The 14252-nt window shown below is 43.7% G+C and overlaps 1 protein-coding gene across 3 annotated transcripts in view; it reads right to left on the bottom strand.

Moving 5' to 3' along the window:
* Positions 1 to 14252, bottom strand: part of dnah5 (dynein, axonemal, heavy chain 5) — a 67821-nt gene that overhangs the window by 29340 nt on the left and 24229 nt on the right. Inside the window, exons 12-35 of one of the 3 annotated variants that reach the window (XM_034289106.1) lie at positions 14049 to 14075; positions 13324 to 13431; positions 13136 to 13221; positions 12709 to 13030; positions 12276 to 12482; positions 11867 to 12038; positions 9362 to 9507; positions 9005 to 9170; positions 8358 to 8606; positions 7983 to 8176; positions 7652 to 7888; positions 7284 to 7485; positions 6843 to 7078; positions 6138 to 6356; positions 5966 to 6028; positions 5524 to 5762; positions 5149 to 5389; positions 4826 to 5025; positions 3519 to 3672; positions 3105 to 3268; positions 2509 to 2665; positions 2132 to 2344; positions 985 to 1209; positions 617 to 789 (exon numbers count right to left, since the gene is read on the bottom strand). In XM_034289106.1, the coding sequence (XP_034144997.1) occupies positions 617 to 789; positions 985 to 1209; positions 2132 to 2344; positions 2509 to 2665; positions 3105 to 3268; positions 3519 to 3672; positions 4826 to 5025; positions 5149 to 5389; positions 5524 to 5762; positions 5966 to 6028; positions 6138 to 6356; positions 6843 to 7078; positions 7284 to 7485; positions 7652 to 7888; positions 7983 to 8176; positions 8358 to 8606; positions 9005 to 9170; positions 9362 to 9507; positions 11867 to 12038; positions 12276 to 12482; positions 12709 to 13030; positions 13136 to 13221; positions 13324 to 13431; positions 14049 to 14075 (4400 nt within the window). The remainder of the gene's footprint in view (positions 1 to 616; positions 790 to 984; positions 1210 to 2131; positions 2345 to 2508; positions 2666 to 3104; positions 3269 to 3518; positions 3673 to 4825; positions 5026 to 5148; positions 5390 to 5523; positions 5763 to 5965; positions 6029 to 6137; positions 6357 to 6842; positions 7079 to 7283; positions 7486 to 7651; positions 7889 to 7982; positions 8177 to 8357; positions 8607 to 9004; positions 9171 to 9361; positions 9508 to 11866; positions 12039 to 12275; positions 12483 to 12708; positions 13031 to 13135; positions 13222 to 13323; positions 13432 to 14048; positions 14076 to 14252) is intronic. The other 2 variants (XM_034289107.1, XM_034289108.1) reach the window with 2 other exon arrangements.

Below are 14252 nucleotides of genomic sequence, written 5' to 3'. Positions count from 1 at the left end.
GGGTGATGACTGGTTAAACCCTACCTGTCAGTGGGAGGGGTGATGACTGGTTAAACCCTACCTGTCAGTGAGAGGGGTGATGACTGGTTAAACCCTACCTGTCAGTGGGAGGGGTGATGACTGGTTAAACCCTACCTGTCAGTGAGAGGGGTGATGACTGGTTAAACCCTACCTGTCAGTGAGAGGGGTGATGACTGGTTAAACCCTACCTGTCAGTGAGAGGGGTGATGACTGGTTAAACCCTACCTGTCAGTGAGAGGGGTGATGACTGGTTAAACCCTACCTGTCAGTGAGAGGGGTGATGACTGGTTAAACCCTACCTGTCAGTGAGAGGGGCGATGACTGGTTAAACCCTACCTGTCAGTGAGAGGGGTGATGACTGGTTAAACCCTACCTGTCAGTGAGAGGGGTGATGACTGGTTAAACCCTACCTGTCAGTGAGAGGGGTGATGACTGGTTAAACCCTACCTGTCAGTGAGAGGGGCGATGACTGGTTAAACCCTACCTGTCAGTGAGAGGGGTGATGACTGGTTAAACCCTACCTGTCAGTGAGAGGGGTGATGACTGGTTAAACCCTACCTGTCAGTGAGAGGGGTGATGACTGGTTAAACCCTACCTGTCAGTGAGAGGGGTGATCACAAGTCTATCAGTGCAGCCCAGGAACTCGTTTTGGTAGACAAATCCCACATCAGTGATGTTGATTGTCATTTTGTCAGAGTCCTCATTGAAGTAGAAACGACACTGCTTCAGCCACTCAAAGTCTGTAGAGCTTTTGATATGCAGCCGACACTAAGAGCAGAGAAGGGTGAACACAGAAAATGTATTTTTTGATGCTCAAAAAGTCATGAGGTGAAAACAGTTTGTCAAAACTAACAAATATTTCACAATACAGCAATAATTTGCCTCAGCTCATGGAGTGAAAGAAGCATTGGAGTTGATGTACCGTTATAGCCACTGAGTCAGTCTGTGTGTCAGTCTACTTACCAGGTCATCAAAGATGTCTCTCTGGTGTACATGGATAGTAATGAGAGTCTCATACTTGGCCCGCTCCATTGAGGCCAGGTCTTTAGTGGTCATGTCTATTAGCGTGTTAAGAAGCTCAAGGAAAAACTGGTTGGTCTTGGGCATGATCTTTCGGTCATAGCGAGCGTTGGACAGGGCCTCCTCTGAGTCTCTGGTCCAGATCATCTGGACCCCCAGAAGACCAACCTGGATGGTGGAGTAAGTAAGGGAGAACAGCATAATAGGACCTCTGTAGGAGTACAATTTTCTTTCCTACTTCAGTGTTCATATCAATCTGGGACATGTTCATTTGTAGATACAGAAATATGAATGTATATTACAGTTTGTTTAACTGTCTGTTACAGTTAAACAATGGCTTTGGAAATAATTCAGACCCCTTCACATTCTCTACATTTTATTTTATTTGTCTAAACACAACACCCCATAATGACAAAGCTAGTTTTTCCTAGCCACTGAAATTCAACACTACTGTTGTTTGCTCCTTGGGGTTTAAAGCCGGGTGTCTCTGTAAAGCACTTTGTGACAACTGCTGTTGTGAAAAGGGCTTTATAAATAAATTAAAGAAAGAAAGAAAAAAAACATGTTTATTAAAAATTGCCAGTATACTGAAAATAAAATAACCGTACACTCTCATTAACATAAGTATTCAGTATTCTTCTTTTTTCAAGGACTCTGTATTTTCCTCCATTCATCCTTCCCTTAATCCTGACCAGTCTCCCAGTCCCTGCCACTGAGAAGCATCCCCACTGCATGACGCTTTGAGTCAGGAGTGGCGTCCGTCTAACCACTCTACCAATAAGCCCTGATTGATGGAGTGCAGCAGTGATGATTGTCCTTCTGGCTGGTTCTCCCATCTCTGCAGAGAAACTCTGAAGCTCGGTTAGCTCTGCCATTGGGTTCTTGGTCAACACCAAGCCCCTTCTTGCCCAGTTACTTAGTTTGACCAATGTTTTAGCAATTCCTTTAGAACTTTCCCCAGAACACAATTCTCTGAGGCCTGGCCAGGACATTGCATTACGAATTGTTGGACCATATTCCATTTACTTTACTACTTCGACCAGGACCTTTTTGTGGGTATATGGTGCCATTTTGGATGTTTCCAACCCACCTGAGCAGGGAAGGAGTCCAGGAAGTCAATAAGCTGAAAGCCTGGGTCCTGGATGGCCAGGGCAGCCTGTCTGATGACTAAGTGAAGTGACCTCTGGGACTCCTTCAGCAGGGCATTTAGCCACACCTCCACATTCCCTTCGGCCGACACCGGTCGGTCCAGCTCCACCGTCTCCCCCTCCCTAGACGAGATGGCCAGGATCCGGTCGTACATCTGTCCAGACAGCACAACCCAGACAGTCACATAACCAGAAAGGCTATACCTTATTGTGTGTTTGCTCACAAATAAGCTTTTCAGCAACAATATAACAAAAACAGATTAGACATACATATGAGATGCAGATTTGACTTGATGAGGCTAGATAATCAGTGCATTACTTTGTCGTGGAAGCGGACACATTTTATGTTGTCGAAGACGTTGAGCAGGTGTGCCTGGATGGTGTGGGAGTCCGAGGCTTGGCCCAGAATCTCCAGAAGGGCTGGGTCAGATACAAAGAAGAATCGAGGGAACAACAGACGCTTCTTTTCCAAGTACCTGCCAGTCACGTAATGAAACACACACACACACACACAGGTTAATACTGATACTAGTTTAGCACACAACATAACCACAAACATGTTTGTTTTTTGGATCCTTGTAGGGACCTAACCATAACACAATAATCCTATAACCTAACCTTAATCCAACCCAAAACCCTAAACGTAACCTCGATAACCTAACCTCTGTGCCTTAACGTAACCTAACCCTAATGCCTAACTCTAACACTGAACATAACTGGTAATATCTAAACATAAAAGTAACCCCAATTCTAAAACTATTGACTTAAATAGTGTGAGTCATTATCTCCATAAAAGCCAGCCACAAACATGTGTGGACCTTTGTTTTATTCCACCATTAATTTACTTAGTTTAGGCTTACCCCTCCTCAGTGTTCTAATATTTCAGTTCAACCTACAAAAAAAATGGTTGGCTACCCAGTGAGAGACTTTTGGCAGATCTCTAGTTGTTCCAGTAGGTGAGGCAGTAGCTGTCCCATGGTCTCATCCCCCACACAAGACTGCACCACGTTGGGCATCTCATGGGCCCGCGTCATGATCTTCACCCATGACTTGTCGATGTTGGAGAAACGCTTTGCCTCCTGTGATTCAGATGATTCAGATCAGACTGTCATTGCTTATTGCAAATTCAAAAATGTCCCCAAAAGTGATTGGGTTTTAAAAAAATCTGAGTTGGAGGATTCCCTTCCTGTTCACATCCTCCTGATTCTGGATTTCCTCTAACTAGGATTTCCGCAGAAATCTGGGTCATATTTAATGTAACCATATTGTGCTGGTCGCATAAAGCCGAAGATGTGTTTTCAGATGACTACCCATTGTGTTATTTCTTACCTTAGGTAGCTGTTTGGCTATGTCCCCACCCACAAAAACAGCCTCAAGGTAGATCCACAGGTTCTGTACTGTCATCCAGTTCTCTATGATGTCAGTGGTGTTGGAAAGATTCTGAACCCATCTCTGGATCTGGGCTTTGAATGGTGTGTTATACCTGTAGAACATTATTGATCAATAAATCCATTAACTGATTAAACAATTGATTACTACAAAATAAAGGTTGGTAGCACCCCATCTTTACCACCAAAATAGAATTAATGAATCCTAATTGGCAAGTCAACTGGATATGGGAACACTTTAAACACTCAGGCCATTTATAGACTCAAAGCACCACATGAATCAGGCTATATTTCACAGTTGTTAACAAACTTGAAACAAAGCATAAAGCGTTGTAGAATTCCAGGCTGAGTCATTTGTGCCTTGTGTCTGACCTCACAGTTATACACAGATCAACCACAACATTATGACCACCTCCCTGATATTGTGTAGGTCCCCCTTTTTCCGCTAAAACAACCATGACCTGTCGAGGCATGGACTCCACTAGACCTCTGAAGGTTATCTGGCACCAAGACTTTAGCAGCAGATCCTTTAAGTCCTGTAAGTTGCGATGTGGGGCTTACATGGATCGGACCTGTTGGTCCAGCACATCCCACAGATGCTCGATTGGATTAAAATCTTAGAAATTTGGAGGCCAAGTCAACACCTTGAACTTATTGTTGTGTTCCTTAAACCATTCCTGAACCATTTTTACTAAGTGGCAGGGCACATTATCCTGCTAAAAGAGGCCAGTGTCATCAGGGAATACCGTTGCCATGAAAGTGTGCACACGGTCTGCAACAATGCTCAAGTAGGTGGTATGTGTCAAAGTAACATCTACATGAAGGGCAGGACCCAAGGTTTCCCAGCAGAACATTGGCCAAAGCATCACACGGATTGCCTTCTTGCCATAGAGCATCCTGGTGCCATGTGTTCTCCGGGGAATGAGGCACACACTTCAAACCAAGCCAATGATCAATGGGCCTTGGCCGCCCATGACCCTGTCACCCCACAAGGGCTGCAGATTTGGAGATGGTCTGACCCAGTTGTCTAGCCATGACAATTTTGCTCTTGTCAAAGTCACTCAGATCCTTACTCTTGCCCATTTATCCTGCTTCTAACACATCAACTTTGAGGACAGAATGTTCACTTGCTGCCTCATATATCCCATCCACTGACAGGTGCCATGATAACAAGATTATCAGTGTTATTCACTTCCCCTGTCAGTGGTCATAATGAAATCACTGATCACTGTGTATCTCTAGTCTGACCTGTTGCTCATGAGTGACCCCAGCACCATGAGGCTGTCCTCCATGTTTGTAATGATCTCAGAGGTGCTGTCGCCCCTCAGCAGTAGCTCCCCTCGTGTCTTGAAGTTGGCAAAAGTGAAGGTCTTGTTGTCCCACTCAGCAATGACCTGCTTCAGCTTCTGTTCAATGTCCCTCTCCTTAACCGCACTGATGCAAATGTCCTGGGAGTTATAACACAGTTTTTGTTAAAACAATAGAATTTTTGGTCACAAGGTTCTAATCTTAATTTACCAACAAGGCCATGATGACACTGAAAACCACTATCCTGGGGTTCCCGAAATCACCTCAATTTCCTCTTTGCATTTAAGGAGCGGCGCTTCCATGATGTTGCGCAGTTTGAAGGTGTCGGTCTCCACCTCAAAGCTGTGTCCTGTCACCTCTGTGATTCTCTTCCAGTGACGTGTCATCATGGCCTTGTTGGTCATCAGCTCCAACAGGGGGCAGCACTCATTAAACTCATCAATTGTTCTCTTCAGGTCGAGGAAGGCCTGCCACTCTTTCAGGGCACGGGGTAGCTTGCGACAACTGGAAATCAGGATCCAGACAAAATGACTTTTTAGGGAAATCATTTTTTTAAGAACATGAGTGAGGAGGAATAAAGTCTTGTGTTTACTCAGATAATGTCCTTTATAGTAATGCATTTCTTTCACCCTAATTACCGTGTCTGGAAGTCTAGAAGCTCATTATTGATCCTCTCTATGTGGATGTCGGCCCACAGAATATCATAGTAACTGTTGACAGTGTCAATGACGCTGTTGTAGAGACCATAGAGCTTCTGGAGGAGGGTAAGCTGTCTCCTGATCTCCAGAAGCTGGGGGTGTTGAGTCACAGGCAGGCCAAACAGCTCCTCTCCACCAGTGTAGGTGATGTACTTACGGAACAGGTTGTCAAAGCGATTCTGCCCAAACCAGAGAGTGGTAAAGTAACTGCACAAACGGTCACATGGCATGGGCTTCGTGCGTTCCAAAACTTGCATGCTGTCATTGTTAAATACTACAGAGAGAGGTAATACATCATATTCACAATCACAAAAAAACTAGACAACCCGAAAACATCTGTGAATGTATTATTAAAGAGTAAGCCGTGTATTACTGCACTGACCTGGAACATAATGAGTCTGTCGCTGGCATCCTGGGGAGCCAGTCCAACCGCCATAGGACCATCCTGGGAATGAAAAGAAGCAATAAGCTACAAATCTCATTCACAGCATGCCAACTTCAATGTACCACACAGCTTAACTAGGTGTTGTTGGAAGTCAGACGTGTGTCTGCACCTTGTCATAGTCCTGATAAAAGTGTTCACAGTCCTCCACAAATGTCTTCACGTTGTCTATGAGTTCTCCTCTGAAGTTGGGCTGCAGGGAGACCAGCTCATTCTGGACCTCCGTGCTGCGGGCAAGCAGCTTCTCCCAGGTGTAGCGCAGCGTGTCCACTTTGTCTGCCTCCTCCTTTGCCACGGCCAGCTCATACTTATTCAGCATGGCATAGGATTCCTAGGAAAACATCAAGGGAACATCACAGTACTGAAGAAACAAACATCACAGCACTGAAGAAAGAAAGATCACAGCACTGAAGAAAGATAGATCACAGCACTGAAGAAACAAACATCACAGCACTGAAGAAAGAAAGATCACAGCATTGAAGAAACAACTAATGCAGCACAGTCTCTAAATGCTACTCACTACCAACTACAGGCAGCTGGATCTACACAAACTATGGGTAAACATTAAATCATTTAACCTTTTTATACAACAATAATGTGATTACAATGTGATTCAAGCCACTTATCCTAAACTTAAACCTCATCCTATCAGCAAACGTAACCCTCTTGGACTAACCCTAGCCTTAACCTTAGTAAGCATTTACTTTGTTTTTGATCGTTTGTTGGCAGCATAAATAAATATATGTAGAGCACCTACACACGGTTATTTTGACCATCCAAATAAAGTGTATCTGAAGTGTAGATTCTGGTGTTGTACCTCTATGGGGCCCACTTGGAAGTCAATGGAGATCTGCTGCTCTCTGATCTCCTTTAGCGATGCCATGGCGATGCGGATGTCGTCCAGGTCTTTGATCTGACGGTTCAGCTTCTTGCCTGCCTCGTCCACAAACGTGAAGATGTTCTCCATTTGTGTGCGGTACTTCCGGTTGCAGTGCAGGCCATAGTCCACCATCCAGCTCTTAGTCTCAGCAGTCAAGGCAATCTTCAGGTCAGCTGGAACACAACAAGTCTAATATTAAGCTGATAATAGATACTGTATAAATGCAGTGTAGAAACATCTGTAACAAAATAACTATTGTCAAATACTACTATGAAGATATGCAGCTGTATCTTAGACATATATTAACAATGGCTTGCGGTGAAAAGCCTAAAATGTCACATAACGAAAAGAAAGCAGTAGAAGGTTCCAGGTCAATACCTGTATAAAGGGCAAGCGCTCCTACAGTAATGTATTTTGGCTCAGCGTTGATCTCTAACTCCAGGTCTCTGTAGTAGAGGATCTGAGACTCAAACTCAGACAACAGAGGGCTGCCCTGGCTAAACCGCTGGATGGTTTCCTCCCTCTCATTCCTCCAGATGTGGTGGTAATGGCTGAAGCGCTCTAGAGCATTCATCACATCCTGCACAACAATAGATACAACGTACAGGTTGTAAAGCTACAGAAAATGTTTTAATTCTCAAAGCATCTTACAGGATATGTAACACACACAAAAGAGACTGGATAATGGTTTGGGGAAAAAGGAGAAACAGACATTATTTAGTTGTGTGTATACACCTGTACAGTACCTTCTTGGTAGAGTTGATGGAGGTGCTCAGCACAGACACCAACTTGACAATCTCCTTGTTCTCAGAAACAGTCTTGTAGTGATTCCTGGCCTGGAAAGGTATGGCCTGGGTCACAGAATCTGAGATGTCTGAGGCACTGCCATCAGCCAGGCTTGTGAAGGTGGTCTCTCCATCTTCTGACTCAATGTCACTCCTGTCCTGTCTCAAAGCAGCCTTGCGTCTCTCACTCATCTTCCTCTGTAGGAACACAAAGAGGATTATTCATGTCGTCTCTTTGTGAAAACAAAGTCTTAACCTCATGACGTTGCAGATAAAGCCAAGGCAAGCCCACCTTGGAGATCCTTTCCTTGCTCCACTGGCCGACTCCTTTACTGACACTGACCACACACTCTACAGCCCTGTTCAGGGCTTGCTGGACCTCATCTAAGGCTGGGACCATGGCAATGTTGGGGATGGACAGAGTCACACTTGTCCTGAAGATAGGATGCTGTCCACTGCTCAGGCGGCTGGGAGAATCACTCTCTGCTGTGGGACACGGACAGTGTTGGAGTGGGGAGAAATGTCATGGATGGAGCCTAACTTCATCATGCCCCCGCCATCTAACGGTGGAGCTCAAAGGGGGCCCCTTTTCTGTCAACTTTGTGACAACTCCTAAACAGTAAAATGGCTTTATAAATCCAACATTTGAGTGATTGATGGAGCGTACCCAGAAAGTGCATGAGTGAGGAGGCGTGGATGCGTTTGCGGAGGGTTTCCAGGGTGTTGCGCGTGAGCCTCAGCAGGGCGTCCACATTGCGGTGGTTAAAGTGGGACAGAAGCTCCTGGGCCTCCTCCTCCATCACCTCCAGCAGGTCTCTCTTCTTCCTCTTCTGCAGTGGGGATGGGGGCCCTGTGGTGCTGGCCACCGTGGTGTTACGGGACAGCAGACGACCTTCTGACTTACCTTCCTCCTCACCTGGGAACAGGCATGAACACATGAGAACGCCTGAATGTACACGGACACAGACCAGCCACACAGACCGGTTATGCAGACAGGTAATACAGACCGGTTATGCAGACAAGTAATAGAGACCGGTAATATAGGCCAATAATACAGACCGGTAATACAGACCGGTAATAAAGATCGGTAATACAGACCGGCAATAGAGATCGGTAATACAGATCGGTAATATAGACCGGTAATAGAGTCCGATAATACAGACCGGTAACAGAGATCGGTAATACTGACCGGTAATACAGACCGGTAATACAGATGGGCCAGACAATCCAGTAATACAGACCAGCCACACAGACCAGCCAAACAGACCATCCACTCAGACAGGTACAGACCAGTAATAGAGACCAATACCATACCTTCACTCTCTACGTGGTCAATCTTAGTCCTGCTCTCCTCTGGTAGTTTCTCCTCCATCTCCTTGTGATGTTCAAAATCCAGCAGCATGTTGATGAGCTCATTGGCTGCTTCCTCCACCAGGGAACTCTTGGTGTGAAGACTCTGAGCTTCCTTTATACACAAATCCTACCGTGACAAGAAGTACATTAGCCTACAATTAGATGTTGCTAGTACTTTTGCATAAGTACTACTACCGTTTGTACCGTTTGAATGTGGTTACAAATGATAATGAGTTGCTCTGTTACCATTAGAGACTGACCACTATAAGTGTGTTTGTAGAGCATGAGTAAAGGCTGATTGTGTATGTATATAATTACTCTGGTGGTCTGAACAAACTGGTCGCAGGACACAGGTTCATCCAGGGGCAGAACACACAGTGTGGCTCCGCTCATCCCCTGCAGCACAGCGTCTATCCTGAACTCCACCAGGTCATTGACTCTGTCCAACAGCAGCTCCAGGTCAGCTGGACAGAGTTCATAGAACAGAGGTCAGGGCACTACAGAGCAGGGTCAACAGCTACTACTGGGTCACAAAGACGCTCCACTGGGACAGCTGATGAAACTATTCCATTGACATTCACGTGCAATCCCGTTCAAACGTTTGGGGTCACTTAGAAATGTCCTTGGTTTTGAAGGAAAAGCTCATTTTTGAGCATTAAAATAACATCAAATTGATCAGAAATACAGTGTAGACATTGTTTATGTTGTAAATGACTATTGTAGCTGGAAATGGCTGATTTATAATGGAATATATACACAGGCGTACAGAGGCCCATTATCAGCAACCATCAGTCCTGTGTTCCAATGGCCCGAGGTGTTTACTAATCCAAGTATATCATTTAAAAAGGCTAATTGATCATTAGAAAACCCTTTTGTGATTATGTTAGCACACCTGAAAACTGTGGTGCTGATTTTAGAAGCAATAAAATGTGCCTTATTTAGACTAGTTCAGTATCTTCAGCATCAGTCTATACTTGTTCTGAGAAATTGAGGCTATTCCATGCGAGAAATTAGGAAGAAACTGAAGATCTCGTACAACGACGCGTTCTACTCCCTTCATAGAACAGTGCAAACTGTCTCTAACCAGAATAGAAAAAGGAGTGGGAGACCCCGATACAGAGCTGAGCAGAAGGACAAATATATTAGGCAGAGTTGCAAAGAAGGCCAGCATCCAGGATTCGCCTCTTCACGGCTGACGTTGAGACTGGTGTTTTGCGAGTAACATTTTATGTAGCTGCCAGTTGAGGACCTGGGAGGTGACTGTTATTTACATTTACATTTTAGTAATTTACAAAATATAAAAATTACAACAGAGAGGTGGTGGCAGTGAAATTACTCAAGAAAGGTATACTTTTGCCGGACCGCGTAAGTGGACTGACTGACTGACATCGTTGGCTATAACCTTCAGTATCTACATTAGAGTAAGCCTAAAATAAAATTGTTCACGGTTATGTTGTGACTATTTCTGGTGGATTTTCGAAGTACGCATCCGTGCATGCTTTTGGGGTCAGGATAGACATAAACTTTGCTGGCTGCAACCTTCAGTAGCTACGTTATAGTAAGCCTAAAATAAAACTGTTTGTATTGCGACTATTTCTGGTGGATTTTCGAAAGTACGCATCCGTGCATTCTTTTTGGGGTAATATAGGCTAGATAAAAACCACTTAAAAGAGCAGGGATTTCCATGATTCTCTCATCTTTTCAAAAAAAAAGTCAGTTATCGTCACCTATATTGATAGTTACTGTATCAATCTTTTCACGAATGAAAGAAAAAAGAAAGTTTTTGCGCCATGAAATAGCATTGGCTGTGGCTGTGTAAAGTTCAAGTTGTAAGTTAGATACTAGTAAGCCTATTACTGGCTAATAAGCTGTTAAAACGGCCTGTGGCAAAAGCCACACATTTTGCTATTGGTGGGGTTGTAAACTTAATAAGAAACGTTAGTCAGTTCAACACAATGCTTAATGGTGTATAATGAAATATATATCAAACTTGGCGTGATGTTCATGCGTGACAAAATTATTTAATGTTGAGATGTTACACTGATACTTGGCAAACGTATTAGCACCGTGGTGAAGTGGTTAAAGATACAGCCACTCAAGTGGGAGACATGGGTTTAAATCCAACAATATTTAACACTTTTAATTTCAGGCCGGCTGAAATGGGCTTGCCTGGTTCCTTTTCTGGTTTTAAGATATCCACACACTTACACTGGTGCATAGATTTCCATACGCTCTGGTAACTGAGCTATTACTGGGCTACACCAACTGAGCTACTACTAGGCTACACCAGCTGATCTACTACTGGGCTACACTGACTGAGCTACTGCTGGACTAAACTGACTGAGCTACTGCTGGACTAAACAAACTGAGCTACTACTAGGCTAAACCAACTGAGCTACCACTGTGCTAAACAAACTGAGCTACTACTAGACTAAACCAACTACACCAACTGAGCTACCACTGGGCTACACCAACTGAGCTACCACTGGGCTACACCAACTGAGCTACCACAGGGCTACACCAACTGAGCTACCACAGGGCTACACCAACTGAGCTACCACAGGGCTACACCAACTGAGCTACCACTGGGCTACACCAACTTAGCTACCACTGGGCTACACCAACTGAGCTACCACAGGGCTACACCAACTGAGCTACCACAGGGCTACACCAACTGAGCTACCACTGGGCTACACCAACTTAGCTAGCACTGGGCGAAACTAACTGAGCTACAGAAGATTCCAATGTGATATTACAGATCACTAGCTGTTTTTTTGGGGCGAGAATGTTCTGATATTTTTTTGCATGGACACTGTTACTTACTGAGAGCCCTGTTGATGCGGTTGAAGTATTTCTCAATGTTCAGTGAGGTCCAGTTGAGCGAGGTCAAGCCCGGCAGAATGGCTTCATCCACCTTAGCAACATGAGGCCTCACTAGTTGTTCAAAGGCACTTTGGATCTTAGCACGAATCCTGGAGTTATCTGTCAGAACCAGCTTTGGAAGAGATGAGTGGAAGTGAGAGGTAGTACTTAAGGTAGCAGTTATGATGCATTCACCTATAAAATATCTTATAAAAAAACATAAATCCCATCAGCCAATATTGAAGTTAATCAAAATGACAGTTCTTTTATAACTGTTGATGAATCTATGTAAAGCTTAGAGACAATGGATACAGTATGCTGCTCATTATACTTTAGTTGATCATAAGGTATCATGAAAATCCTATTGTACCTGTAGTTTGTTGTAGTTTTTCTTGAGGGACTCTTGTTTCTGCTGTAAGATGGCCGCGAAGGGAGGAATCTCCAGTTTCATCCTGGTCATGCAGTCAGTTTCCCGGATCTGAGTCACAATCTGGGGGTCAAAATTGACAAAGAGCTCCCCAGTATCGGGACATTTGACCAATAGAGAGGCTTGGAGGCCCAGCCTGGCCTCTTCGATCTAGGAACAAAAAACGAAATACATAGAGTGAAACAGAAAAAGTGTTTTTTGTGCCAAAACGAGTCACCAAAACCAAGGTATGATCTTGATTATGTACACATAAACAACATATTACACATCCAGCACTGAATGAGAGGCTTAAAAAAAGCATTATTTGTTGCAGACTGTGTTTTTAAGATGACAATAAGTAATGTACACTAACTATGAAGTAGGGATCATGTTTCACCTGCTTCATCCATCCAGAGTGGTAGAGCATCTCAAACTCCAGGAGAACCCTGGCTACACGATTGTAATTTCTGATGATGCGTTTGGCCTCAGGTGTGTCCAGCACCCCAGGGTGTTCCTGAAAGAGATCCATGGGTTCCTGGATCCTCCTGTAAAGCTGGCGGGCCCACAGGATCTTACCAGCTACCGGGGGCAGGTCACGACCAATGGGAGGATCCATCTTCTGCTTGGTGTAGATGCGGGACACCATCTCCAGGTCCTTACCATAGTTCTGAAGAATGCGTTGGTACTTCTCATCAATACCCAGGTCTGGGATGCCAAGTCTTAGTGGTGTAAGGGGGCATTTTGGATCAAAAGTTAATGAAATGGACGTTATGTGGACTGAAGTTATTATGGAGCAATACAGAGATGGACTGAAATACTGGTACCTTTCAAATTTGTTTATTACATTTAAAGCTCTTTCTGTGTTTTTAATCTTATCGAATGTATTGTCCATGAAGGTCTTCAGCTGATTCTTAAAGGAACACACAAAGAATTGTAGAATGAGTAAATATAACTAGATTATTCAGATATGACATGTCACTATGTATGTCTAAGTTCTAAAGTGGCGACTTACATGTAAGTCGGTAGTATTTTTACAAAACTCATCGTAGTCCTGATCGAAGTCTGTTCTTCTCTGATCCAGGAAGCTGTAGTGCTTTTTCTTCATGGTTAAGACCATGCTCTGAAAAGAAAATATGTAAATGTTTTAATATTTCCAATACTCTTTTATGTCTGAATTCCATTTAAAGCCAACAACTGTCAACAATGTTTCAGTTGAAAGGTGTGAAACTGTTGAGTTTAATTTCATTTTAATCAGAGTAGGAAGCCAGATGATAGAGAATGTAAAATGATGATGACATGCATGTGCTAGCTGGATACCAGCCCTTTGTAAAGACCCTCAACTAGCCTACTAGCAGAGGTGAAGAGCAGCGTATAAAATAGCCGTAATTGCTACCATACCATAAAATATGTATAGCCTAGCTCTAGAGAACAAACGTTTAACTTTCATTGTAATGTCCTTAATCAACTTCAGCTTGAATATCGGACAGCTGACAAGGAAAATGAGTGCTAAGTTCAATGCAATTAAATGAATTGAGGACACAGTGAATGTTAAATGGCAAAAAGTACAATGCAATGAAATAGATGAATAACACATATGTTTACTCAGTGAAAGGGCTTCTGATCATTTAGAGTTGAGTATGGCCATGGTGTCTGCTGGAGTTGATATTAATGATGAAGATTATGAGGCATGCAACGATGGACAAAAACAAGGACAAAGAAATTTGGGGCAAAAGTTACCTCCCATTTCCCCTGCATTTCTGCAGTCTGTCCAGCGGTTGCAGTAGAAAGAGCAAATCTACCATTACTACATTTCCCAGGGTAAATACAAATCTCTAAAAGCAAATTATTTTCAAAAGTTTTAATGTAAAATCGCCTCAAATATTATGAGGCAAGGACAACAAAACATTTCCCACAATCCACCAATTAGGTTTCTGAGAGTCA

The sequence above is a fragment of the Esox lucius genome, chromosome 20 (genome assembly GCF_011004845.1).
Source record: "Esox lucius isolate fEsoLuc1 chromosome 20, fEsoLuc1.pri, whole genome shotgun sequence".
Lineage (NCBI taxonomy): Eukaryota > Metazoa > Chordata > Actinopteri > Esociformes > Esocidae > Esox > Esox lucius.
This window is presented reverse-complemented; position numbering and strand designations above follow the sequence as displayed.